The following is a 27257-nucleotide window of genomic DNA, read 5'->3' as shown; positions in this document are numbered from 1 at the left end:
ATTTTTTTTAAAAAAAAAACAAGTATTTTACCATCATGAGAAAAGAGGGGGAAAGAAATATACACACAGAGACACATCCACTGGCTTCTACCCACAAAAGGACATGAGAACCTAGCAAACTTGGTCTCACAGAAAGAGGAACTGAATGGAAGGAAAATCTACACTGCAGACTCCTTTATGCTTTTTGACCTCTTCTCACGTGACTTTGTTAACAATTCAAAAATTAAATTTGAAAACAGCTTTTGTTTACACGATGAATGATGAACGAGCTCTCTGGCCCAGCTGGCTCCCCCACGTGGGCAGGCCTCCCAGCCCAACCTCACCTGGGGCTTGATGTTGGCAGCCAGCAGCGCATCGATGAGCTGCACGTAGTAGCTCAGGCCCGCTTCATTGATGTACTTGGTGGTTCCATCCGGGAGGACGCGAGGCCAAGAGATGGAGAAGCGGTAGTGGGACACCCCCAGGTTCCGCAGGGCGGCCACGTCCTCGGCGATCTTGTGGTAACTGTCACAGGCCACGTCTCCCGTGTCGTCGTTCCCAACCTTCAGTGGCGTGTGGGAAAACGTGTCCCAAATACTGAGTCCTTTGCCATCTGCTCTCCACGCACCTTCGATCTCAAGATGACAAGACATAACCTAATTAAGTCCTGCAGTCACGCCTTTCTTTCTTTCTTTCTTTCTTTCTTTCTTTCTTTCTTTCTTTCTTTCTTTCTTTCTTTCTTTCTTATTGATTTCAGAGAGGAAGGGAGAGGGAGAGATGGAAACATCAATAATGAGATAGAATCATTGATCGGCTGCCTCCTGCACGTCTCCTACAAGGATTGAGCCTGCAACCTGGGCATGTATCCTGACTGGGAATCGAACCCTGACCTCCTGGATCATAGGTCGACACTCAACCACTGAGTCATGCCAGCTGGGCCCTCACAGGTTCCTTTCTGTCAGCAGGAAGGTCCCGAGAAGGAGGTAAGTCCTCTGGGAGCCTTCGATGGCCTCCCTCTGAGTTCTAAACTCCTACAGCTTCCTGTCATTGTCACCTACGTCCCCACAGACTGTATGGCCTGGCGTTGATTCTGTCATCCTTGTGTTCCAGTAGTTACCATAACAGCGTCTGTTCACTAACAGTTCGAATGAACAATACCACGTGCCCCAGCCCCAATCATGGCCAAACAAATCCCAGCGATGCCGGGCGTGGGGGCAGGGTCTCTGGTCAGGACATGTCACTGCTTTGGTGCTTCCTTTTGGTCCTCCCACCCATCTTAAGGGGAAACTGAATGCAAGCGACCGGGCAAACACCTACCTGCAGGCTCAGGTAGTCTGACAGGTGCGATTTCCGTCCTTTACTTTAGAACACTTCAGCATACACGGTGTGATATTATGTGACTGGTAAGGCAGTGTGGTGCTTTCACCAAGGGTACGACCTGCACAGCTCCTGTGAGAGTGGCAGGAATGCACCCTGCGTGGGCTGTGGGTGGAGGAGGTGGCCTCGGTGGCTGGGAGATTAGTGAATGCAGGGGGAATGAGCAAATAAGTGACTACGTTGAGGATATTAGGACTAGATTCCTCACCATTGGAGAAAGGAGTATTAATACAGAAAATGGGAAAGCTAGCATTAACCCTGTGGAGATATCAGTGTGAACTCATGGTCCTGAATATACATGGAGATGTAGGAGGATGCAGAAGCATATATAAGTGTGTGTCTGCGTGCATGTGTTTGTGTGTGTGCACGCGCGCGCGTGCACATGGACTCCCTAGCACCCACATCTTGGTTTCTAAGTGCCCTTGTCCAATACAAGGAACCAGGGCCCATGAGAGAAATAGCTGATGACAGGGCTGAGCAGAAGAGGTACAAGAGATCGCTTCTCGGCCTTTTGGCTAAGATCAAGTGTAGAAGAGGTACAAGATGAACCTGGAACACCTTATGCCAGAAAGAATTAGGCTAGTGCTCAGAGAAGGTTGGGCCATGTTCAAAAGGCACTGTGCCTGGCAAAATGTGGGGCGATTGGAGCATCTAAATACATGACAGCAAAAGTGCCACCCGCTGAATACAACAGGACTCCGTAAGACCAACTGATGCCATATAGCAATGCACATTTATATATAAATAAAACATAAGTAGGATAAAAGGCAAAGCTCAACACATTATTATGTGTTGAATGCCACATCCTATCTAATAAAGAAGAAATATGCTAATTGACCCTCACACCATCGCAAAGATGGCGGCACCCACAGCCAATAAGGAGAGAATATGCTAATTGACTGCCCCACCTTCAAAAATGGCAGCGCCCACAGCCACAAGATGGTGGCGCCCAGTCCTCTCAGCCCCCCAGCCGCCCAGGGCCGCCCGAGGCTCAGGTAACTAGGGCCGGCCAAGGCTTGCACTGCCGGCAGTGGCAGCAGCAGAGGTGTGATGGGGCGTCGCCTTCCCCTGATCACCAGGTCACCTCCTGCCCCTGAGGGCTCCTGGACTGTTAGAGGGGGCAGGCTGAGCTGAGGGACCCCCCCTCTAGTGCATGAATTTTCATGCACCGGGCCTCTAGTAATAAATAAAGGAATGATGAAATTAGAAAATCACCATTTGTCCACTATCATTGTAATAACTGATTCAGGCAAAAATTGCCAACAGTTGCTAAAGCTAGTGGTTGAAACTTGATGAGAAACAGGATATTTGTATAGTCTCCAAGTAGCTCCCCCTAAATCACAACTACAAAATACTTCTTAATTTTTTGGTAGAGAAACCTGGTAGACACCTGCTCATTCAGGTGATAAAGTCAGTTTCATACATATATAAAATGTGCACACACACACACATGCACATGCGGAGAGAAAATATGGAAAATGGTAAAATGGTAACAGTTGAGGAGTGTGGGAAAGGGTACATGGGAGTCCTCTACTGTTTTTGCAACTTTTCTCTGTTTAAACAGATTTCCAAAGAAAAGGTTTTAAAAAAGAATCCAGTCAGATGGCATCTAATCAGGAAGCCTACATTGTAGGCACAGCTCATCCATTCTCAATTCACACCCCACATTTGGCTCATTAGAATATTCGACGTCACAGATGGGGAGAACGTGCCTGCTGACTGCTCCCCGACACCAATTTAATCATTCAAGATGTGGTTACTAAAATGTTTGCAAGACTGTCCCGCCCTTGCACGGACGGGGTAAGAACCCACCAGGCCTGCCTGTGTCCCTTCCTGTGTCCAGGTGTAAACCCGGGAGCCGTGGGTCTCACCCGGCCGCTATGCTGTCCCCGCGGAGACATTGATCAATGTCTGGAGACAGCGTTGATTGTTACAACTGGGGAGAAGCCTACTGGCATCCGTGGGCAGAGCCCGGGTGCTGCCGAACACCCCACAGTGCACAGGAGAGCCCACAACAGAACTGCCCATCCAGACCGTCGGCCAGGCCACGCTGGGGGCCTCCCACAGGAGTCCGTGCCTGAAAGAAGAGCCACAGAAGCCTGTCTCGGAAACCTCGGCATTTCCTCAAGTGAACCTTTCATGTGAAGTGTTGGCCAGAGCACCTGACGGGACCAAGAACGGGGCTTCCTCCAGTCCACACTATAGGCTGCATGAACGGTCTCTGTGTGTTTGGCTAATACATGTCTGGGTGTGGCAGAACTTGCCCCGAGACTTCCTTCTTAACCTGGTGGTGTGGTCATCTGGGGGTTGCTAACACGCGCCCACCTCGAACATATTTTCAGCAGCTATAATCGTCCAGAAAAACCCGAGGGCTGGGCACTCCCAGCCAGGCCAGCTCATACCACTGACCCTGCCCAGGCCTCACCCCGAGCACACAGAGCCCCTCCTGTAGCAGAGAAAATAAAGAAGATGTAAAGCAGGGACCTGCAACTAAAGGCCTGAGCAAGGCACTCTTTGCTTGTTCTTTTATTTCCCTGGGGAAGAGGCAAAACCTTCCTATTTTCTCTATGAGTAAGCTTCATCTGGCACGTATAAGGTGATGGTAGGATGTTAGGACATCAGAAAAGAAACCCGTTTCTAGATAACCTTAGGCCAATCGCATGCCCCTTCCCACCCCCCCACCCCCATGGCAGCGATGACCCATTCTTTGGTGACTCTAGAAAAAAACCCATGACAGCCATGTTCCCTGCTTGGAGGAGACCAGGTGAGAAAAGCACCCAGCAGAGAATCTTCATATTCACGCCTTTGCCTAAGTGTGTCTGCCCAGGCTCCACCTGCTCCTTCTCGCCTGCGAACACCCATCTCAGCACAGCCCTTGTAACTGTGCTGGTCTGCCTGGGTTTGGGAGGGGGGCAGAGGGGTGAAGAGCCCAGGCTATCTGGGAAGAGGTCCTCCAAGATTCCCCCGACGGCATCCCTCACTTCCCTCCCACAGTCTATGAAAATCCCCTGCTCACACTGCCCTTCCCAGCACTGAGCCCAGAGCCTGGCGCATAGTAGGTGTGCAACAGATGTTGCTGGACTGCCCTGCGCTCCTCACCTGATACGCAGCGGAAGCCGCGCTCCAGATGAAGCCCTCGGGAAACTGACCGTAGAGAAACTCGTCCTCCCGGGGCAGCGGCATGCCGTTGTTGGTGATGACCTCTGTGTAGTACCTGGCGGAGGCTCTTGCTGTGCGAGGCCTGCTCGCCTTGTTGAAATCAACATGGTACAGTCCAAACTTGACTGTGTAACCATTCAGCCACTCAAAGTTGTCCATCAGGGACCACGCGGCATACCCTCGAAGGTCTACGCCATCGAGCCTGTAGGCTGGGAACATTGCAAGGGAAAGAGAAGAGCTTTACCCCAGTCGGGCAAGGGCCCCAAGAAGCCCAGCCAAGTACTGGCCTCTCAACTCAAGACAGTCGTCCTAAACCATCAACTTGTGCACACAGGTAACGTGTCCCTGATGGGCAGATCATCTTGTGTGTCTTTGTTCCTTTGCCCGCACTCATGCCCCCAAACAAGTATTAATGACTGATCTTGGTAAAATCAAATTCTTTTGTTGGGGTAAAGGGATGTGCTTCAAATTCAAGAGTCTCAGCCCACTTTAGACATGAAACACAAATGTGAATTTGAGAACAGTTTCTTCCTCTGGGGTTGCATGGAACCCATCTATATATATAAAAGGCTAAGCGACCGTCCGACCGGTAGCTCTGATGCTCACTGACCACCAGGGGGCAGACACTCAACACAGGAGCTGCCGAGTTGTGGTGACTTGGCAGTGGTGTTCTCAGGTGATGCACTCCAGAACCAGAGAGGAGGGAGCCTGATTCCGGGGTGCCTCACCCGAGAACTGCCCCCTCGCAATCTAGGACCCCTCAGGGAATGTCAGAGAGCCGGTTTCAGCCTGATCCCTGTAGGTCAGGCTGAGGGACCCCATCTGCTGGAGGCACCCCGCTCACTCCGCAGACACCCTTTGAGCTGCAGTGCCACCCCAGGTGTGGCCTGTCTCTCCCAGTCCCGCCCCGCCTGCCACCTTCTAATTAATTTCCTCTCAATGTGCACGAATCCGTGCACCAGGCCAATAGTCAGAATATAAGCTCCATGTCAGCAGAAAGTTATCTGTTTTGTTCACTACTGTTTCCCTATGATTTAGAGTAAAACTTGTCCAACAGTAGTTGTTCAATAATAGATGAATGGACCCATAAAAATGTTCTTATGGGGATATTGTGTGTGTGCACATTTGGGGAGACGACCATAGCTTTTTTCAGATTCCCAAAGGGAAATGTAACCCCAGACAGGGAAAGAATAATGGAGTTAGCACATAAGGCAGAGACTTGCTCATTGTTGGTAACCTACTCTGTCAAATCATTTCAGGCACACGACATGTGGATGTTGGAAGATTTTGTAAGGGGGCAATGAACCCTCACATACCTTTCAAAGCTTCATTGATGTAGGTTTTGTGGTAGAATATCCGATCGGTATCTTCCACCTTCGCATTTTCCAGCCCCACCCCATTTTCGGTGATGTAAATGGGGATGTCACCATACTCTTCTTTGACCCAGTTGAGCAGTCTCCGCATCCCCCAGGGTGCAGCTCTGTTCAGTGCTGTGGACGGCCATGAAGGGTCCTCCTCCTCAGCCGTCTCCTGGTCATCTTGGTAGGAGGGTGGGTTTAACCTCGGTGTTGTGTGCCGCACAATTCTGGAGGAGTAGGTGTTGAGGCAGAACACATCGGCCGTAGCCCTGACGTACCTCTTCTCCTCCTCAGTGAAACTTGGCAGGCGGGACGTGGCCAAGTGTTGTAGTTCACTCCTGTTCCCCACTTTCCACTTCATGGCCTCGGGATAGTCCCCGTTTCGGAAAATGGGGTGGGCGAACCAGCCCAGTGAGAACTGCAGCATGCGGTCAGCTGCCTCCACATCCCTTGGGAGCTCGGGCGACTTGGGCTCTGCCCAGTGTGCACTGAGGCTCAAGGAGATGACCCCCTTCTGCTTTTGCCGGTACTTCTCATCGTAAGTGTGATAGACTCTGGCATGAGCTTTGATGAGTGCGTGGCCAATCCTGTAAGGTGCCCAGCCTGGGTCCTTCACATTTGGGGGAAACTCCCCTGAGCCATAACCCAACCACGCCTGGTAGGTGGGCTCATTAAAGGTCATCCAGAACTTGACCCTGTCACCAAAGGTCTGGAAACAAAAGTCTGCGTAGCTGTTAAACAACTCAATCAAGGAAGCATTCTCCCAGCCTCCGATGTCTTGCAGGGCCTGGGGCAGGTCCCAGTGGAACAGTGTCACCATCGGAAAGATGTTGCTTTCCACCAAGCCATCAATCAGCCTGTTGTAATAATCAACACCACGACTATTGATAGAACTGTTTCTCCCAGTTGGGAAAATCCGAGGCCAGGAGATAGAGAAGCGATAGGCCTTCACCTTCAAAGCTCGAAGCATATTCAGATCGGCATTCAGTTGGTTATAGCTGTCACAGGCTATGTCTCCAGTGGCATTGCCTTTCACATTGCTGCCTGGTGTGTGGGTAAAGTTGTCCCAGATGCTGGGGCCTTTGCCGTCAGCATTCCAAGCTCCTTCTATCTGATAGGCTGATGAGGACACGCCCCACAGAAAGTCATCCCTGAACGTGCCATGGTAAAACAAATCTCGTTCAAACTTGGGCTGGTTGGAGAACTTTTCCCAAACGACTTTAGCCTTGGAGGGCACCTCAGATGGAAAAGTGAAGGCTCTGATTTTAGGGGGGAAAGTTGCTGTACTGGGTGGTGGCGGTCTTTTCAATTCTTTGGTGAGGAAACCATTCTTTTCAATGATGCTGGTGAAAAAATAGGCAGATTTCCTGGGAGTCCTTGGCCTGCTGCTGTCGTCGAAGTTGACGTGGTGCAGCCCATACCTCTGGCTGTAACCAGAGGGCCCTTCGAAGCCATCGATGAGGGAACGAGCAATGTAAGATCGAACATCCACTGAGTCCTCCTTGACAGCTGTGGGGAAGAACAAAAATACAGTAGTGTTATTTTAACGCCTCTGTTAGTTTGCTCTTTAAAGGTTTTCCTTTTGACATGAAAGTTTTGGAGGTGATTTGGGTTACTCCAAAAACATTAACCTCTTTGCTCCTTCAGAATGGATAAGGAAAATTCACAAGACCCCACAGAACATCAGGCCACATCCATGGCCATCACTCAGTCCAAAGGAGCATCCTTGCCTTGAAATGAATAATGGAGAGAATGTGCCCCACCCGCTGGTATCAGGACTCCTTGGTTTTATACAGAACACAGAAGTCACTTAATCTTTAGAAGTGTGACTGGCTTCCTTATAGAGACCTAGGGAAGCCGCGTGAAGATGGAGGCAGAGATGGGGGCGATACAGCCACATGCCAAGGAATGTCTGGAGCCACCGGAAGGTGGAAAGCAAGGAGGGGTGTCCCCGGAACCTCTGGAGGCAGAGCATTCCTACCGGCATCTCGATTTCAGACTCTGGACTCCAGGACTGTGAGGAAATAGACGGCCTAGCAGGGCAACCCAGGACCAGCGCCAAAGCAAGGCAATGGCTGTGGGCTCCACCTGGGAGTCAGCAAAGGATTAAGCCTCGTTTCTATCAGATCGCACAGCCTCTCTACAAACACTGATTGGATACGAGGCAGGAAAGGTTGCTCACTCATTCAGTAAGTAATTCAGTAAGCACCTGCTTTGTCTCCAGGCTGTGCCAGGCTCTGGTGAATAAAAGCCTCACAGGTTAGTGGGTAGAGTGAGGAGCTGAGCCAGAAAGAGGCCTCCGGTTGCACTCACAGCATGTTTGGGCACACCATTTAACATCTCAGGGTGTGCATCCGTTTCCACAGTTCTCGCAGGAGGAAAGTATCTGTCGATTGACTGCATACAGCTGTGTCAACGATCACTTGAGGCAATGTCTTAAATGGGTTCCAAGGTTACGCAGATTACAGAACTGTAACCTTGATGCTGAGAGGAGTACAAGTGAAGAACAGAGAGGGGGTCTGACCTCCCTGGTGGGATGTGTGTCTCCATTCCTCAATGCAGTGCCCACGCAAGTATCACTTATCAATTCTTTCTCTTTGAATCTAGACAAGGCCTCGAAATCTTCTCATCACAGCCCTCTAGATCAGTGGTCGGCAAACCACGGCTTGCGAGCCACATGCGGCTCTTTGGCCCCTTGAGTGTGGCTCTTCCACAAAATACCACGGCCTGGGTGAGTCTATTTTGAAGAAGTGGCATTAGAAGAAGTTTAAGTTAAAAAAATTTGGCTCTCAAAAGGAATTTCAATCGTACTGTTGATATTTGGCTCTGTTGACTAATGAGTTTGCCGACCACTGCTAGGCAGACAGCTAGCCACTCTCAGCTGAGTAGGACTGGCCTGTAAGGTGAAACCTATTTGCCATTCCTTTTTACTTGGAATAAAAAGACATGTGAAACAGTATGTTATGTAAGAGTGAGACTGCAGGTGTGGATTAATTGGATCAGAGTAAACAATGAGCTGTGTATTTTTATAGCCAGTTAAAGGAGATGAAGGTCAATGTGGCTGGAGCAATGAAGGAAGAGTTAATGGGTTGGAGTCCCATCTTACGTGTCCTCAAACCATCCTGTAATGCCATTATCACCCTTTGTTGCAATTTTCTGTCTGTGTCCCTCTGTCGACTGTGAATATCCTATGTGAAAAGACAATTTTTGTTTAATATTTTACCTCTACTGTCTTGCACAATGTCTGGAACATAATAGTCAGCTAATAAATATTTGTTAAATAAGTGCATTAAAAAACGACGATGCTTGATGTGGACAGGACTCAGATGGGCAGAATTTACTTATTTATTTATTTTAAAAATATATTGCTTTTATTGATTTCAAAGAGGAAGGGAGAGGGAGAGTATGATAGAAACATCAATGATGAGAGAGAATCATTGATTGGCTGCCTCCTGCACACCCCCCACCCAGGTATGTGCCTTTGGCCAGAATTGAACCTGGGACCCTTCAGTCTGCAGGCCAACGCTCTATCCACTGACCCAAACTGACAAGGGCCAAATGGGCAGAATTTAGAAGGGAACAAGAATATGGGATCAAAGAGTTGAGGACTTGAGAGAGAGTTAGGAGGCTGATGTGAAGGACTCATGCTCTTACTACCAATACTACTTTTTGGCTTCATTTACTTGGGAGACTGTCTTGGTCCCATAACACAAAACTGGGAAGACTTGAAAAAGGTCCACCCACCTTCCGATCACCAGCATATCCACTGCGCTTACCCTTGAGCACCTCGTTGATATATTGATTGAAGTAGTCTACTCTCAAGGAATCATCAAGGAGATTTTCACTTTCCCCGATGGGCATGCCATTCCCAGCCAGGTAGATTGGAACTTTTCCTCTTGTGTATTCCAAGGATGCAAACCGCAGCAGCCTCCTTATACCCCAGGGCACCACACGAATCCAAGGGGATGAGGTCTGGGGCCAGGCAGGGTCCACGTGCTGTGAGAAGCCTCCAATGGTATCATAGCTGGGGATGCAGGTGTCTTGTTGGGCCTTGCTGATGAGGCGGGAAGTGTAATGGGACAGACCCAGGAAATCAGCTGAGCCTTTCAGGAGCTGCTTCTCTGCTTCGGTGAATTCAGGGAGCTGGGCCACGGGACTGGGGCACTGCTTGTTTATCTGTTGAATCTGGGCCCTCAGGGCAGCTGGGTAGTCTCCATCCACAAAGAGAGGGTGTGCAAACCAGCCCAGCATGAAGTGCAAGAAGCGCTCAGAGGCTCTCAGGTCCTCAGGCCTCTCTGGGGAGAGGGGCTCTGCCCAGTCTGAGTTCAGCACGATGCCCACACGGCCCTGCTGCTGCGGGCGATGCTGGCGGTTGTAGAGGTGCCAAGCTCTGGCATGAGCCTTGAGGACCAAGTGAGCCACCTTGTGAAGAGGAAAGGAGGTACAGTGTCAACAACAGCACCCACAAGCCAATAGCAAGTCAACAATAATGTCAACGAATGAACACCAATGTCAGTAATATCAGCAAGTTAGTAACAACAGCAACACTGAAAATGTCAACATCAATAACATCAACACTAATGCCAGCACTGTCATTAAAACATCAACAATGTCAACAAGAAGTTAAGACTGATGCTCACAATATCAACATCAACAATACGGACAGTGCTGATGGCAACAACATCAACACCAATGCCCCCAATATCAACAATGTGGACAACAATGTCAACAAGTCAACACCACCCCTGAGAGGTAAATAGTAACAGCATCGACAACCATATTAACAATAACAATTGTTAATGAATTTACTCATGTAATCCTCACAATAACCTATGTGGCAAGCTATTATTACTGCTATACAGGTGAGGAAACCAAGATCCAGAGAGGGTAAAATGCAGGCATTCTGACTCCAGGCCTGTATTGTCACCCACAATGTTAGTCTGCCTCCATTCTCAATAAATACTTATTGACTTATTAGTCAACAACTAATGGGGAGTGGAGATCATTTTGGCTACTACACAAAGGAGGGGACAATTCTTCCTAGATTACTTGTTCTCCTTTCCACTTAATAAAATCTAGGAAGGAAACATCATCACCAGGAATCTCTCTGCAGACTTAACTGATAGCCTTACAAAGATCAACAGCTCTCCTTGGTGGAGCACTATGAGAAGACGGGCAAAAGCAGGGTATCTGGAGTATAACATGCCTAGATTTAAGTCCTGACTCTGTCACTAACTTGCTCATTAAGCTCAAACAATCTTCTAACTTCAGGTCTCTAGTCCGTAAGAAGCAGGTACTTACGGATCCACAAAGAGGAGAATTAAGTGAGACTGTACATATACGTAAAACACAAGCAGAAACTTGGGAGTGCAGAGGAGAGCTTGCTACTGCTCACTCCCCTTCCTTTTTTTCATCTGAAGATGACTACACTTACTTTTGAAGAATTCCATATCAAAACTAGAGGCCCGGTGCACGGATTCATGCACCAGTGGGGTCCCTTGGCCTGGCCTGCCAGTTTGATTCGCAGTCAGGACACATGTCTGGGGTGTGGGTTCAGTCCTTGATCGGGGTGTGTGCGGGAGGCAACTGATCAATGTTTCTCTCTCTTTCTCCTTTCCCTTCCTCTAAAATCAATATATATATATTTTAAAGTATGCTTAGAAAAAAAAAGAAGAAGCCTAAGGAGAAAAGGTTTGGATGAGTTTCACATGGAGACACGCAGAACGGTCCAAACCTCCCATCTTCAGAAGTTTACTTTCTCTTCCTGGTGTACTTGCTGAACAAGAGCAGGATGGAAACTTTGATGAAGTGCTGTGATTTTGGCAATTTATTGAGTCATTTATTCATTTCCAGCTCATGCTAATTGCAGACATTTTGAATTGTTTTCCAATTTTCTTATGTGTGTTAGCATCATTTCCCCCCAAAGGTTTTAAGACCTCATGGACATAGGCTGTGTGTCCTCCTTAAGACCTAGCAAGGGACACAATAAATACCCCCCCTCAGAACAAAACCCCGAAGTGTGGCCGGGGAGAGCCAGGCTAACAGGTCTCTCCTGGAGAATGCTGCCAGGGAAAGCTGGTGGGTTTTCTGGGAGATTTTGAAGAAAAAGGAAAAGATGGAAGGAAGCCATTTTATATTTTGTCTCCATTATATACATCTCCTTCTTGTTGAACTGATACCCTGATTGCTCTCTGGAAAGCCAACCCGTGCCGCTCCCCAGCTCCCCGCCTCTCAACCACTGTGCTGAGGGGTAGAGCTGGGACCTGGACCCAACCTGTCAGTGACCCAGGTGACTCACACAGAGACCAGAGGCACAGGGAGACTTGCTGCGAATGACAGACAGAGGCACGTGTGCTTCCCACTGGTGCTGACAGGTGAGAGAGGGCTGCTGCCAGCTGGCCACCAGGCAGCCCAGGAATAAAGCCAACAAGGGAGCGAGAGCAGAAGCGAAACTGGGTCCTGGCAGCATCGTTTGTGGTCTGATCACCTAAACCAAGACTTTTCAGTTTCCTGAGCTCATACATCCCCTACCTGCTTGATTGAAGTTGGACTTTCCGTCAACTGAGAGTCCTGGGTGACTCACAAAACTTGCTTTGGAGTCAAACAGACTTGAGCTCAAATTCTGGCTTCTAGCTGACCCACTAGTGATGTCATCATGACCAAATGGATTCTCCTCCTGAGCCCCACCTTCGTCACCTATCAGGTGTCCTGAGGATATAGTCACACCCATCAGTGCTGCCCTGAGGAGGTAGTCACACCCATCAGTGCTGCTCTGAGGATGTAGTCACACCCATCGGTGCCGTCCTGAGGATGTAGTCACACCCATCAGTGCTGCTCTGAGGAGGTAGTCACACCCATCAGTGCTGCCCTGAGGATGTAGTTACACCCATCAGTGCTGCTCTGAGGAGGTAGTCACACCCATCAGTGCTGCTCTGAGAATGTCATGACTATTTGTAAAGAGCCAGCACCGTGCTTGGACAAAATAAGGTGATTAACACTCTATGGTTCCTTCCCTCCCTCTGATTTCCTTTAAAAAACAAAAAGTAAACACTTGCTGATAGGAAGATAAAATTACTTTCTCCTACCAAATGTCCTATTTCTTATGACGAGTAGGAGCTGCAAAGATGAGAAGTACCTTATAGGAGGCCACTCCTGGGTCGGAGATGCCCGGTGGGTGTTGGCCGGTGCCGTAGCCCGCATAGCTCATCACCCACGGCTCGTGGAAGGTCACCCACAGCTTCACACGGTCCCCAAAGGTGGAGAAGCAGAAGGCCGCGTAGTCCAGGAAAGCGTCCACCACACTCTCATTCTGCCACCCGCCTCGGTCCTGCAGGGCCTGCGGCAGGTCCCAGTGGAACAGCGTGGCCATGGGCTGGATGTGCGAGTCCAGCAGGCTGTCGATCAGCTTGTTGTAGTAGGCGACACCCCGGAGGTTGGGGCTGGGCCCGTGCCCCGTGGGGAAGATGCGGGACCAGGAGATGGAGAACTTGTAGACCTGAGCCCGGAGGCCGCGAAGCAGGGCGACGTCAGAGTCCACCTTGTGGTAACTGTCGCTGGCCACGCCCGGAGTGGCCTGGCCCGTGGCGGCCTGCTGGGGTCCGAGTTGGTCCCACACGCTTGCCCCTCTTCCGTCCTCAGCCCAGCCTCCTTCCACGTTGAAGGCTCCCGTGGAGACGCCCCAGAGGAAGCCTTCAGGGAAAACATCCCGCAGGAAAGCGTCCCTTTCCGCCCTGGGCTGGTGAGCGAACGCTTCCCAGGCCCTCTGATAGGCAGAGCCGGGCGGCGAGGAGCCCACGGCAGTCTCCGAGCCCCACTGCCGGGCGCCCTGCAGGGTCAGGCTGTCAGTCAGGGGACAAGACCTGCTATGACGTAGTGACAGGAAAGGACATCGTAAGTAATGACTCTGAGTACACATGCCCCCAGACTGACGGACAGTGACAATGTGTTTAATCGGTAAAGACACAGACACACTGAGTGGAAAGCCATGTCCACAAAGTCACAGGCAGGAAGTGGCTGGTCGGGGGAATTATTATTGTGACCCCTTCTTAGTGGGGTTGCCACTGCTCCTGGGTGAACACAAATACTGTAGCAATGCGACTGTTCTCTGTACTAGCTCACCCTGCGAACTGTCTTCAGTTTCCAAGCCACACTTTTTTTTCTTATAATTTATTGTTTGTAAAACATACGTAATACTAATGCTGACGTCAGTGTACCGAGCCTGGATTCTGTGCTGGCCCCTGTGATAAAAACGTATTCATGTTATGTCATTTGAGTTTCACAATGCATTTGTAAGCTAGGTACTATAATTATTTATCTCCCCCCTACAGAGGAGGACGCTGAGACTTAGAGAAATGAGTAACTGGCACCAGCTACTTGGCAGCTGGCACAGAAGTTTCAATGATCACACTGCTGTACGCCTCTGCTGACGTGTAGCCGTCAGAGACCAGCCCGGCTGCGGCCTCCTCGCCCCTTCCTGCTGCCTGGACCTCAGGTATCCACGCTGCACCAGGAGGGAGGAGCCTTGTTCAGGCTGACAAAGCAACAAGAGAGGAGCCTGGATTCCTGGCGGTTATAACCACTCTAGACTGCCCATCTCCAGACTTTATGTAAATGAACTCATATCTTGGTGTATGTGTTGTTTTTTTTTTAATGAAAACTTCTCCTTGATCACATAGCTTGCAAATGGTAGAGTAGTGTTTGTATTTTTAAACACATATCACTATGCATGTGTATAGATGTATAGACATTTATGTCCATATATCTTTTGTGTTTTATTTCAGAAATAAGTATATCTGGCCCTAGCCAGTTTGGCTCAGTGGGTAGAACGTAGGCCTGCGGACCGAAGGGTCCTGGGTTCAATTCTGGTCAAGGGCACGTACCTCGGTTGCAGGCTCCTCCCCAGACCTGGGCCCTGGTTGGGGCTCGTGCTGGAGGCAACCAGTCAATGTGTTTTTCTCACATCGATGTTTCTGTTTTTCCCTCTCTCTTCCATTCTCCCTAAAAATCAATAGGAAAATATCCTCGGGTGAGGATTAAAAAAAAATAATAAATATATCTGAAATAAAACATAAAAATGCTCTCATTATAAGCAATGAAGTCTGATTCTTTCCTCCCTTCCATTTTTTGGGGAAAACGTTTGTTTTTTAATGTTTCAGATCAAACCTCTAAATTGATTTCCCAATCTATGGGTTATGTCCGGCAGGCTAGAAAGTGCCATGCCGGAGCCTGCACAGTTCCACCAGCAGAGGGCGACCTTGAGGAAGGATGGCTATAGATTTTGGTCTGGAGAAGAGAACACACTGGGGTAATGGGGTGGAGTACAGAGCATCTCCCTGTCCGAGGGCCAGCATGTGGAGAGGGGATGACCCTTCTAATGGGCTGGCCCAGAATGAAGAACTGGTAGAAGTGACAGGGGTGCTGTGGGGGGCCTCCCTCCATTCAGGGAAGCCTGGGCCTTACCAACCTGACTAAGCACCTCCTGTTTTATGAAGCATCAACTCGTCCACATTTGCTGTGAGAGGGGTGAGGGGAAATGATGAGCTATAGTTGTGAATTACCCAAAACATATGCACGACTCTGGAACACAACAGGGACACAGATGACACCCACTCAGTGCACAGCCTCGGCTGCTCTGACCCTGACTGTCCTAGCTTGGGTGGGAGGAGGTCTTGAAGAAATAAATAAACCGCCCCTGGATAAAACAGAACTTGCCGCGTAAACCTTGGAGCTGGGAGTCCTGGGTTTGCCTAACGTGGGAAGATATTTAGTACACAAAGCCTCTATCTCTGCCCAGCCCCTCCAGCTGTTCCTCCTTCAGCCGACCCTCCCCCTGCTCCAAGCCATCTCAGAACATCCCAGATAAGACTCTCTCCCCACTGTGGGGAGCAGTGAGTGTTTCATGCCACACTCTTGTGTTAGAGTCATTGATGGGCCTCTTTGTCTCACCCTCAAGCTCTAAAACTCTCAAATGATAAAACAATGTTAGTCCTCTTAGAACCCCCTTCACCCCCACCCCCAGCACGCAGAGGTTCTCCATCAACATCACCTGGGTGAGGACCCTCACTGTCAGCTTAACATCAGGCAGTGTAACTTTCACTTCAGGCAAAGATCAAGGGACCCCTGGAGCTGGTGTCATGTATCATCTCGTGGTTTTATAATCATTAAGCTCTCAAGGTACCCCTTTTATTATGACCTCTTGAGTTTTGCTTTCTTTTTTAAAAATTTAATATATTTTTATTGATTTCTGAAAGGAAGGGAGAGGGAGAGAGAGGCAGAAACATCCGTGATGAGAGAATCGTTGATCTGTTGCCTCCCGCACGCCCCACACTGGGGAGTGAGGCTGCAACCCAGGCATGTGCCTCCTGGTTCATAGGTCGATGCTCAACTGCTGAGCCACACCAGCGGGGCTGAGTTTTGCTTTCTGAGAAGACATAGCCCAGCTGACTTCAAGCGTGGTCAGGGAGCAGGTCCAGCCTATTTGCCCACTGCACTGCGCAGACTCCCAGCACGGAGCCTGGCATGTGGCAGCTGCTCAGGGTGTTGATGTGAATTGCTGATTGGGACTGCGATGACAGGATTAAACAATAGAAGGAGAATCAGCACAGGACAGCCAAGAGCTGCGAGAGGAAAAGTAGAAAGAGGGGGTGGTGACTGAAGCTTACCACCTTGGACTGAGCCATGCTAGAAACGTCTGCGGTGAACACAAGGAGTGCTCTCGCTGACGGTCCGGGCACCCAGGTGATGCCTCTGCCCTTCCCTAGTGCACCGTGCATGGAGCTCCTGGTGACACCCCCGTGGAGTTGAGGGCTCTGGGGAACTCCCAGGGCTGGTTTCCACACCGTCCTTTTCTCGCTCACCCGAGAAGCACCTTGGGATGTGAGTGGGTGAAGTCCTATAATCATGGGGAGAACCTCAAATCTGCTCTATTTTTTAAGATGTCTTTTACAATTTTTGGTCATTTGTTAAGAAATTATTGGCAACCCCAGGATAAATTAAAGTCTGTCCTGAGAACACCCCCGAGTTAGGCTTCCGTCCACGGCAACAGCTGGCTTCCCTACCTACACGGTCCCCTCACGGGGAAGCGTCTCACAGTTTCCACGAGGGAACAGACGCAGAGGACTCAGCTCAGACCACGTAGCTTCAGAGGGATGTTCAGATCTATCTTCCCAGCCTGCTCTGCCACGAACTCACAGGGTCTTAAACTAGAAGGCAGGGGTGCAAATCCCAGCTGCGTGCACTTGTGTGTGAACGGCAAGGTGGCCCAATGACGGGTGAGAAAGCCAGAACCGTGTTGGGCCCAGAGTAAGACTCAGTGAGAGACGGGTTCTCCCTGCTTTCCCCTCTGAGCCTTCATCTTCCTCCTCTAAAATGTCCACAATTAATCACTGGCCTGAGAGGCAGATGACAACAGTCCCGTGAGATCACACATGTGAAAGAATGGCAGAGCAGTCTGCAAATACCAGTTATGGATAGTTCGACAGGAAATCTACATTACCTTTCCTCGAGACTTGATGAACAGTTCAAGAATATATTAATGTCAGACCCAATGGTGAGCCCTTGGTCTTTATCGAGGGCTGTAAGAGAAGAAGAAGGATTAACTCTACCTGAAGACCAACAATGCACATGATGCAATCAATGGTTTTCCTCACGTATACGACACACCCAGCCTCTAAGCCCGTGATGGCGAACCTATGACACACGTGTCAGCGCTGACACGCGTAGCCATTTCTGATGACACGCGGCCGCTGAGGCAGCCACATGCCGAGGATGAAACATTTGCTGCTCCTGAGGATGAAACATTTGCGAAATAATGTTTTTTCCTCAAAGTGACACACTACCCGAGTTATGCTCAGTTTTTTTGGAGAAGTTTGACACACCGAGCTCAAAAGGTTGCCCATCACTGCTCTAAGCAATGGCTCCAAGCCCCTCTGGAGAAGTCCATGGGCTAAGGATTGAAGGAGGCCAGAAGTGGTTTCTACCTACTTAGGACTTAGGACGGTGGCTCTCAGACTCTGTGTGCACCAGCATCACCCGCAGAGCTTATGAAACACACATGGCCGGGCCCCCTGCAAAGTTTCTGGTCTGAGGGGGGCGTGGGCCTGGGAATGTCCAACAGGTTCCCAGGTGATGCTGATGCTGCCGGTCTGGCGACCACACATGGAGAACAATTGATTTAGAGGTCAAATATCAGAAAGGGGTGGTTTAAAAAAATGTAGTAAACTACATGTTAAACATAAAGTCGACCATTTTAACCATTTAGAAAGGGATGGAATTTAAGAACTTTCTATGCTGTGAAAGGTGAGTTAGGTGAGGGTTAGTACGTGGCATCTGCGGGTAAGTTTCATGAGGTCTGTGAAGCCAGCTCAGCACTGGTTACAAGTGGTGGGAAGGACACGACTGGCTTGTCCCATACTCTGACCTTTAGGATGACTGGACTGACTATCAGGGCACTAGGAACATGCCCCTTGGCCCCTCCTATAGTGTCTAGTGGCTCTCAGCGCCTGGTGCCTTAATAGACCCCACCTTTCCCTTGACCTGACTGGACCAGGAGCAACCTCCTGAACCATGCCAACCAATCAGATTCACTGTTAAGAACCAGAGCTATTGAGGAGGTGGTCCTAGACCTACAGCTCAGGTACCCACCAGGATCAAGTGCAAGTTGAGGTAGTGGGGAAATGAACAAGGGTAAGCAGAGGGGGCTGGCTGGGGGCAGAGAGGCAGCCGTGCCAAGGGCTGCAGAGGTGAGAAACCTTGGAGAGAGAGGTAACGGGAGTGGACAGACAGACACAGAGCAGTTCCCATGCTTACACCAGACGCCTGGTGCCCGGTGGTCTTTATTCCATAAGACCAAGGTATCCTTGGCATCCTCAATAGAACCTGTCACCTTTCTCGGGCCAATGGGAGCTAAGGACCAACACCAGGAAGGCAAGGGGCACTAAAGCCATTGGGGCTGGGCTCTCACACCAACTCTCCTTGGGTCCTCCTCCTATTGGAACCCCAGACTTTCAAGACTGCTACACCCCCCCACCCCGAATCAGTGCCCCAAACGTCACTCAAAGCCTCTCCAGTGATGGTCCACTCACCTTGGAAGAGGCTGACGAGCAGCTCAGCCCGGTTCTTCCTGGTGGAGGGGCAGTCCTGGAGTTTGAGATTGAAGATGAAAACTTTCACTTTTGGCTCAATACTCTGAAAAGATAAAGGCCAACCAGTGAACCGAAACTGTACGTCTTTTGATAACAGGGACCGCTATTTCAAGATGGGAAGCTACGAATACTCAGTCTGGTTTTGGAAATTACCTCTAGCCACCCCAGTTAATACAGGGAGCTGACTCCAGGCTCTGCGGGAGAAAGAGCTAACTTTTTTTTTTTTTAATATATATTTTATTGATTTTTTTAGAGAGGAAGGAAGAGGGATAGAGAGTTAGAAATATCGATGAGAGAGAAACATCGATCAGCTGCCTCCTGCATACCATCCACTGGGGATGTGCCCACAATCAAGGTACATGCCCTTGACTGGAATCGAACCTGGGACCTCCCAGTCCGCAGGCCGACGCTCTATCCACTGAGCCAAACCGGTCAGGGCAAGAGCTAACTTTTCAACACCACAGGCCACTCTCCCCACTGACCCCCACCAAGCAGACAGGCTCCTCTGACTTCATCTGAGGCTCCGAGGCACCGCCTGGAGCCAGGCACCGTGTCAGGACCAGGAACGAGGCAGGGCGCCCTGGCCAGGGGCTGTGTCCCTACAAGAAGCTCAGTCAGGTGCCACCACCACGGTATTGATGGATGCCTGGGCTTTGCTTTAAGACAATCTGGTTTGGGGGAAGGGAAGGTACAGAAGAAAGCAGATCAACCACAAGTTGCTAGGTTTTGAAATGGGGGTGGCTTCATTATATGTTTCTTTCCACTTTTGGATGTTTGACACCTTCCATAATAAAAAGATAAAAGGAGTCCAGTCGGTGTGGCTCAGTAGTTGAGCACTGACCCAGGAACTAAGAGAACACCAGTTCCATTCCCAGTCGGGGCACGTGCCCGGGTTGTGGGCCCGATCCCCAGTGGGTCACGTGCAGGAGGCAGCTGATTCCGGCTCCTGTGGACATACGTCAGCCCCTCTCGTGGGGAGAACCCGACTGCCTTCCTGTCCTGGTGGGGTGACTGGGAAATGCTACCAGGCACGCAACTAACGGCCCAGAGGGTCCCCTCTCCAGCTCGGTTCTCCCCCCACCACTGCGTGGCCAGAGTGGTCATCCTGCACCGTAGGGCAGCTTCTGAGCCGCCAGGCCACATCTGATGTCATTCCTGCCCGAGGGGACAGAGGAGTAAGAGCCGCTGCAGGTGTCCAGGGAGGTTTATTATCTGGCTGGTGGGTTACAGGCTGAGGGTTCACAGCTCTGTCCAGCCACTGCGGGAGCAGGGCCCCTGGAGAATGTGTCCACGTACAAAGGGACACTGTACCCCACATCCACCAGCAGCGGAGGAGCCGGGCTCTGCTGCATGTCCAAGTGCTGCGCCCGCTAACCCCGGGGTTTCCAACCCCCCCTCCCCCGCCCCCCACCCCGCGCCTCAGCCCCGAGCTGAGCAACAAGCCCTGGTTGAATTCCCGGAGGAAGACGAGACACGGATTCAGTCATCACAGGCGTCTGCAGGCCTCGAAGACCCCACGGAGCTGCCTGCGGCCCAGAAACCTGGCAGCAGGCCCACAGCGCAGGCTCCGGGCTCCTAGGAGGTGCTTACAAAACGACTAAGACCACATGTGATTTTCAAAAGGGCCACCCCGATGAGCATGTCCCAACCCCTTGGGCTTATTTTGGTTTTTGAGAGGCGCTGTGGTGTCCTGGGGAAGCCCAGGTCCAACCTCAGCTCAGGCTCCTGACCCAGTGTTTGACGTTGGTTCGGTGGCTTGGTCTCAGGTGTGCTGAGAGGGGGAGGTCATGTGAGGTATGCTGAGACGGGGAGGTCATGTGAGGAAAAGTGCCCGCCCGGTGCCCGGGGTAAGCAGGCCCTGAAACCCGAGCAGCTAGCACTCAAACGTCTTGTGAAGGCACCTGCTATTCTGAGGAGATCATGTTGTGTGCGGGTAACAAAAGCAGCAGCATCGACACGGCCAGCTGGAAACACAGATATGGGGATGGGACCGATGCTGGTTTGTCCATGGCGGGCCTCCTGCCTCGGGAAAAATGGAGGCCCGCCTGGCTGCAGCACTGAGCCTTCACATTAATGTGTGTGGCCTGTAAATGAATAATTCCTCTGACAACCCATCTCCGTGGTGGTGGAGGTGGTGGGACCAAAACCAGGAGGCACAGGGCAAGGCGAGTGGCTTTGTGCCCGAACCTGCAGAGGCTGGAATGAGGCCTGCGAGAGGGCAGCTGGCTCTTCGGGGGTAAGGGCAGGACACTGCCAGGACTCGGCAGGTCCAGAGGGAAACTGCTGGGCTGCAGTCCATTATACTCTGCCAGGACGGGGAACAGTCGGGATTCCAGGAATTAAGCAAGGAAGTTGCACAGCAGTGACCAAGCCCAGGAGAGGAGCTAATAGTTGGGTAGGAGACACCTGACATACTCTCTCTAAGGAGTCAGAATCGTTAGACTTGAGAAAAACAACACCCGGGACAGGAAGGAGGGGTCAGAGGTTATAAGAAAGTCCAGAAAGCTGGTATCTGATTTTGCAGACCTGGGTGTCAAATGTCATTTTTTAAAAATTGTGGTAAAATACACATAACATAAACTGTACCATCTTACCCAGGTGTAAGAGTTCAGTTCAGAGGCATTAAGCACACTCACATTGTTGTGCAACCAGGAGCCAAACCCAGGAACTATTTTTGTTAATCTAGAATTTGGATTCTCAGTGGATTTCTACACAGGAAAGCAGGACTTGCATGTAAATATTTACCTTAACAGCCAACCCTCACCATCCTTCCCGGGAAGACTAGCCTCCGCATGTCCTCTAGCGACGCTCTGGGGGGGGGGGGGGGGGGGCGGGAAGCTCCCCAGATACAGCAGGTCCACCGAGTGTGAGCGGCCGTTCAGTGCACACATCAGCCCGAGCAGTAAATGCAGGAGCTGCTGCCGCTCATCATCGGAGGGGAGATGTCCTACTCACCTGCAGCTCCCTCAGCTCCTGCAGCAAACTCCGCCCTCCTTGGCAATCATAAGACCAATCGAGAGATAGGAAATCCACTGCGTCCTTAGAAAGGAGGAAACAGGGTCATCAGAGATAAGCGATTTCAAGATGAAGAACTGCTCAGAAACGTTCTTCAGTTTCTCCCCCGTCACTGAGCTGAATACTCCCAAGTGGGATTTCCCAAGGGAAAAGCGGGCGGAGGAGCAGCTGGGGAAGGAGTCTGTGTGCGTTTCTGGGAGGAGCTGGGTGCCGCTGGGATATATCACCTATGTACTCAGCAAAGTGCTTGGCACCCAGTAAGCGCTCAATAATCGCATATGAGTAAACGAACGAGTGCACGGAGTACTGTATGCCAGACAGGACGGGCTCCCTCCGAGCAGGTAAGCCCCAGGAGGGCGTCGGAGGCCAGGGCCGCCCTGGACCGCACCTCCTCCACGTGGCCCCACTTTGCCAGGACGGAGGCAGGGGAGCCGGCCCCTCCCGCCGGGATCTCCGCAGACCCCCCTGCGTACTGAGCTTTATTTCCCTCGGAGGCTACAGCCACTGGCTACTTCCAGCCGCAGTTTAAAGTCCGCCCCAGGCGGCCCTCGCCTGGCCATGCTATTCCCCAGAACACCGCTCTCACGGCCTGGTCGGCCCCATCCCCCCTCGCCCACGGAAGGACATGCCCTCCGCCTGCCTCTGGCCTGCATGCACGCTAAGAGCTTCAGATTCACAGTCTAAACACATACACAGACACTGTGATTCCCTCCCCCGCCCTTCTCAGCACGCCATTTCCTGCCCCCCCTTCCCCCCCCGCGCCCCCCCCCCTCCCGCCCACGGATCATCTGTCCCTAAGAACAAAGACTGGGTACTGGAGCGGTGGGCTCGGACGGCTGCCTCCTGCTTTTGTCCAGTCCTCACAACTTGTCGTCATTGAGGCTCTACTCTCGAAAGTCACAGCGCTGGGTACAATGGTGGGGAGTCACATTCACAGAAGCAGACAATGCAGAGTGTTAGCAAACGCACCCATTACACAGGAAGGCAGACACGCAGCAGGGTCAGAGGAAAGTCCACACCGGGTCCTCAGACCTTGGCGGCCGTTACAGTCACCTGGGACGGGGGCGGCCTCTGAAGGCCCAGGACTGTCCTCAGCCTCTGGTACTAGCCTCCAGGCCAGGGTCGCCCACCTTTCGGACCTCACGGAGGTGATTCGGATCAACACCAGAACCTGGGAGCTGCTGGCTGAACAGCCCGCCAAGGGTTTCAGGTGGGAGAGGCCACAGCAGGCCGAGCCGGCCTCCTGATGAAGAGCACCCTCCCACGGACGGACGTTAACAATGGGGAGACTTGTGTTGGGGGGTGGGGGGTTTGAGGAAGGCTGGAGGATTAGAAGGGGTGCGGGAGACAGGAAGAAAGTGGGGCACAGGCTGGGAAAATGAGGTGAGGTCAGAGGGCAGCGGAGAGCCCGAGGGAGGGCCCTCGGGGTTCGCTCCAGTTCAGGGGAGTGCGACCTCCCAGCAGGGGACCGGGCCACACCGCGCTCTCGGAAGGTAACTCAGAAGCAGGACCTGCACGGATGAGGGCAGGGAGCCCAGGGCGAGGGCTGCTGCTCCACCAGCACCTCCCTGATGAGCACTTTGGTCTCCGAGCTCACGGCCGACAGCCCTTATTGCCCCTCGTAAATCGGTTCAGACGGTCCCCGCCCCGCCGCCCACTCGGCCTTGGAGCAGGCACTTCTAGCTTATCTGTCTGGACTGGAAGTTTCCGAGCTCGTAAACCCCAAGGCCGGCCGCTGGTGCGGGGCCTCCCGTAGCGCAGATACCAGCCGGTGTCTGGCACGGGCCGCGCCCTGGGGGCCAAAGAACTGCCGACGCGGCCTTTTCCTGCCGGCGTTCCACCTGCGCAGCCGCCTTCCGAGGGCCCACGCGGCCTCCTGCTCAGGTGTGTCACTGTCCCTATTAAAGCCCCGGTTTCAAGGTGGTATTTACCCTGGCCGGCGGCTCAGGTGGTTAGAGCGTCATCCCGCTACACCAAGGCTTCAGGTTCCATCCCATCAGGGCACAGACAGGAGTCAACCACAAACTGATGTTTCTCTCTCTCCCTCCCTCCCTCTCTCTCTTAGAAAAAAAAAAAAAGCAATAAATAAGGTTTAAAAGATAGAAGTTATATTAGAGGAGGTAGAAACCTGGATGGGGACTCTAGGAGGCACATTACTTATACTGGTAAGAACTAACCCTCTGCCCCAGTACCTGTTTGGCTATAAACTGGCCTCCCTCCTGATACGCTGTTTTGACTCTTTCGATAAGAAATCAGAGCGAGCAGCGGCAGAAGCTGACACCTGACCAGCAGGAGCGGAGGCTCCAACAAGGGGATTTCACCGAACGTCACTGTGAGTCCCGAGAGCAGACGCCACAGGGCACGATGCGAAAGTCAAGCCGACAGACGCCCCGGCTCGTTGTCTGGGATGAAATGGCGCTTTCCTGGGCTGTGGCAGGGCAGGCCTGTCCTCACCTTGGCCAGGGAGGCTGTGGCGGGGTCTCGCAGGAGCTCCGAGGCGGCTTCGGCCGGCAGGACCACCGAGAGCTTTCCTCCTGGAACCGACGGGGGGAGAGCAGGTGAGCGAGGCGGGAGCCCGTGGCCACGGAGGCCACGTGGGGTCTCACTTCCTATCAACGTTCTACTCCACGTCCACCCATTTAAAAAGATCTGCACTCGCACGGCTCAACCCCAGCTGGAAGGTTTTAGAAAATAAGGCAGCTTACAAATGCCCCGTTAGAGAATGCTCCGTGGACACTGGGCCTCTGTAAAACCCTTTCATTTTTTTTCTCTTTTTTTTTATTTCTTTATTAATTTCAGAGAGGAAGGGAGAAGGAGAGAGAGACAGAAACATCAATGATGAGAGAGAATCATTGATAAGCTGCCTCCTGCACACCCCCCACCGGGGATCAAGCCTGCAACCCAGGCATGTGCCCTTGACCGGAATCGAACCTGGGACCCTTCAGTCTGCAGGCTGACGCTCTATCCACTGAGCCAAGCTGGCTAGGGCTCATTTTTTCTTTAAAAAAAAAAATATATATATATTTTATTGATTTTTTTACAGAGAGAAAGGGAAAGGGACAGAGAGTTAGAAACATCGATGGGAGAGAAAGATTGATCAGCTGCCTCCTGCTCACCCCCTACTGGGGATGTGCCCGCAACCAAGGTACATGCCCTTGACTGGAATCGAACCTGGGACCCTTCAGTCCACAGGCTGACACTATCCACTGAGCCAAACGGTTTCAGCTGTAAAAGCCTTTCCAAGGAATGCAGGCCTCGGCCGCTTCCTCAGCGTCTCCCCAGGCAGGAGCTCTCAGGGAGCTGCTGTCCCTGGCCCTGTTCCCTGTACAAACACCAGCTCAGCCCCTCCCGTGTCCCGAGGGGGCGACAGGGAGATAGAAACAAACATATGCGGCTTGCACCCACTTGCTTTGACATTCGATCACCTAACAGTGGGGCTCAAATCTGTGTGCACCAGGACCACCTGCCGGCAGGAACCGGGCATTCGGCAAGCCGTGGGCTGGGGCCCTCGCTGTTTGCATTGCTCTCTGCCGCTCCTTGACCAGCAAAACTTAAACCCGTCTTCAGTCCCTGCAAATATCACGCTGGGGACTGGTGCATGACAGGTGCTCAGGCCTAGGACGTGGAAACGCTAAATAAACAAGGAACAGAGCCACAGTTCGAGACGGCATGCCTTGCCCTCTCTTTCATCCGACCGAGTGCTGCACGGAAGAAAGTTCTCCCAGCCAACGGAACCACCACGGCAGCCGCTGCCAGCTCCCCAGTGCTTCTTGCGACGAGCGCAATGGGACTTTGAACCCCTCTGCGCAGGGACTGTCGCCCAGACACATTCAGTGCTCGTCCCGATAAGATAACGCTGTTTCCAGGAATTTACTGACTGTGCCGATGGCTCCACTTCGCCTTTCACGCTGCGGTCTATCGTCACATCAGCACACACGGAACATGTGCTCTCAGCTTGTGCTCCACACTTTAAAGGTACAGGTTAGCCCTAACCGGTTTGGCTCAGTGGATAGAGCGTCGGCCTGCGGACTGAAGGGTCCCAGGTTCGATTCCGGTCAAGGGCATGTACCTTGGTTGTGGGCGCATCCCCAGTATGGGGTGTGTACAGGAGGCAAATGATCAGTTTCTTTCTCATCGATGTTTCTAACTCTCTATCCCTCTCCCTTCCTCTCTGTAAAAAGTCAATAAAATGTATTAAAATAAATAAATAAAATGTACAGTTTAGTACTATCTCTTGACCAATGAAATGAAACAAGGGTACAGTTAATCCCTAAGCACAATTAACTCACAAATCATTTCTGTTTGACTTTGCAAACTGTTTTTGGAATTTAGACTGAACAAATGCACCGGAAGGTCCAGAAATGCTCATCTACAAAATGATTAAACTTCCCCAGCATAGCTATGCTTGCACCTGCTCCCAGTGCTAGCACAAACCACGCTTCTTAAAACAATGGAAGATGCAGACTCCTCACGACGAGATTCTCACTCTAAGCTGGCCGCTCATGTTTTCTATAGGACTGACAGGGGAGCAACTTCTCTGGTGGAAGAGGATTTATCCTGTAGTTTGTGCTGAATGTGGGTACAGATAGGTATTTACGCCCACGGGACTCAGAATCAGTATTTGCCAGGGTACGTCGCTGCATAGCTCTGTGTAATTCCTGTCCCCTGAGGCATCACTAGACCTCTGAAGGGTCAGCTCATTTCTGTCTCCGCGGTAAAGAGAAGGGGTTCCCCCCAAACCCACTGCAGTTCTCCACACAACACAGGTCCTTTCCCTTCGGGCCGATGCTTCCATACAGGGACCGGGCAGTACTGAGCTGCCAGTGCTTCCAGCCGCGCCTGCCAGGGGTGGGTGGGGAACTGGTGTCACCCTGGATGGCGCCCCAGATTGTGCAGGTGGAGGATGCTGTGTGCAACTCCACGCTTCCCGGGAGAGGGACGGTCCCTCTCCTCCCCTCCCTCCAGCTCCGCCGAATCCTCTCTGGCATGCTCCTCTGGGCACGCTGAACACACCGATGCCAGGTTTACAAGACATAGAGAAAGGTTAGAAAAGAACTTTTCAAATATTGTGGCAAAATATAAACAACATACATTCACCATGAAACACGTTTAAGTGTACAGTTCAGTGGCGTTATATACATTTACATTGTTGTGCAACCATCACCACCATCTATCTCCAGGACTTGCCCACCATCCCAAACTGGAACGCTGTGTCCATTGAACAGTA

The 27257-nt window shown here is 51.5% G+C and overlaps 1 protein-coding gene across 2 annotated transcripts in view; it reads right to left on the bottom strand.

Moving 5' to 3' along the window:
- LCT (lactase) overlaps window positions 1-27257 on the bottom strand; it is a gene marked incomplete at its 5' end in the record, with an annotated part of 50696 nt that overhangs the window by 15465 nt on the left and 7974 nt on the right. The window contains 9 exons of one of the 2 annotated variants that reach the window (XM_079781895.1): window positions 324-614; window positions 4456-4724; window positions 5832-7382; window positions 9650-10295; window positions 13009-13735; window positions 17368-17446; window positions 18956-19058; window positions 21971-22054; window positions 24485-24564. In XM_079781895.1, the coding sequence (XP_079638021.1) occupies window positions 324-614; window positions 4456-4724; window positions 5832-7382; window positions 9650-10295; window positions 13009-13735; window positions 17368-17446; window positions 18956-19058; window positions 21971-22054; window positions 24485-24564 (3830 nt within the window). The remainder of the gene's footprint in view (window positions 1-323; window positions 615-4455; window positions 4725-5831; window positions 7383-9649; window positions 10296-13008; window positions 13736-17367; window positions 17447-18955; window positions 19059-21970; window positions 22055-24484; window positions 24565-27257) is intronic. The other variant, XM_079781896.1, reaches the window with a different exon arrangement.

This window comes from Cnephaeus nilssonii (assembly GCF_951640355.1).
Source record: "Cnephaeus nilssonii genome assembly, chromosome: 10".
In the NCBI taxonomy this organism is placed as follows: domain Eukaryota; kingdom Metazoa; phylum Chordata; class Mammalia; order Chiroptera; family Vespertilionidae; genus Cnephaeus; species Cnephaeus nilssonii.
This window is presented reverse-complemented; position numbering and strand designations above follow the sequence as displayed.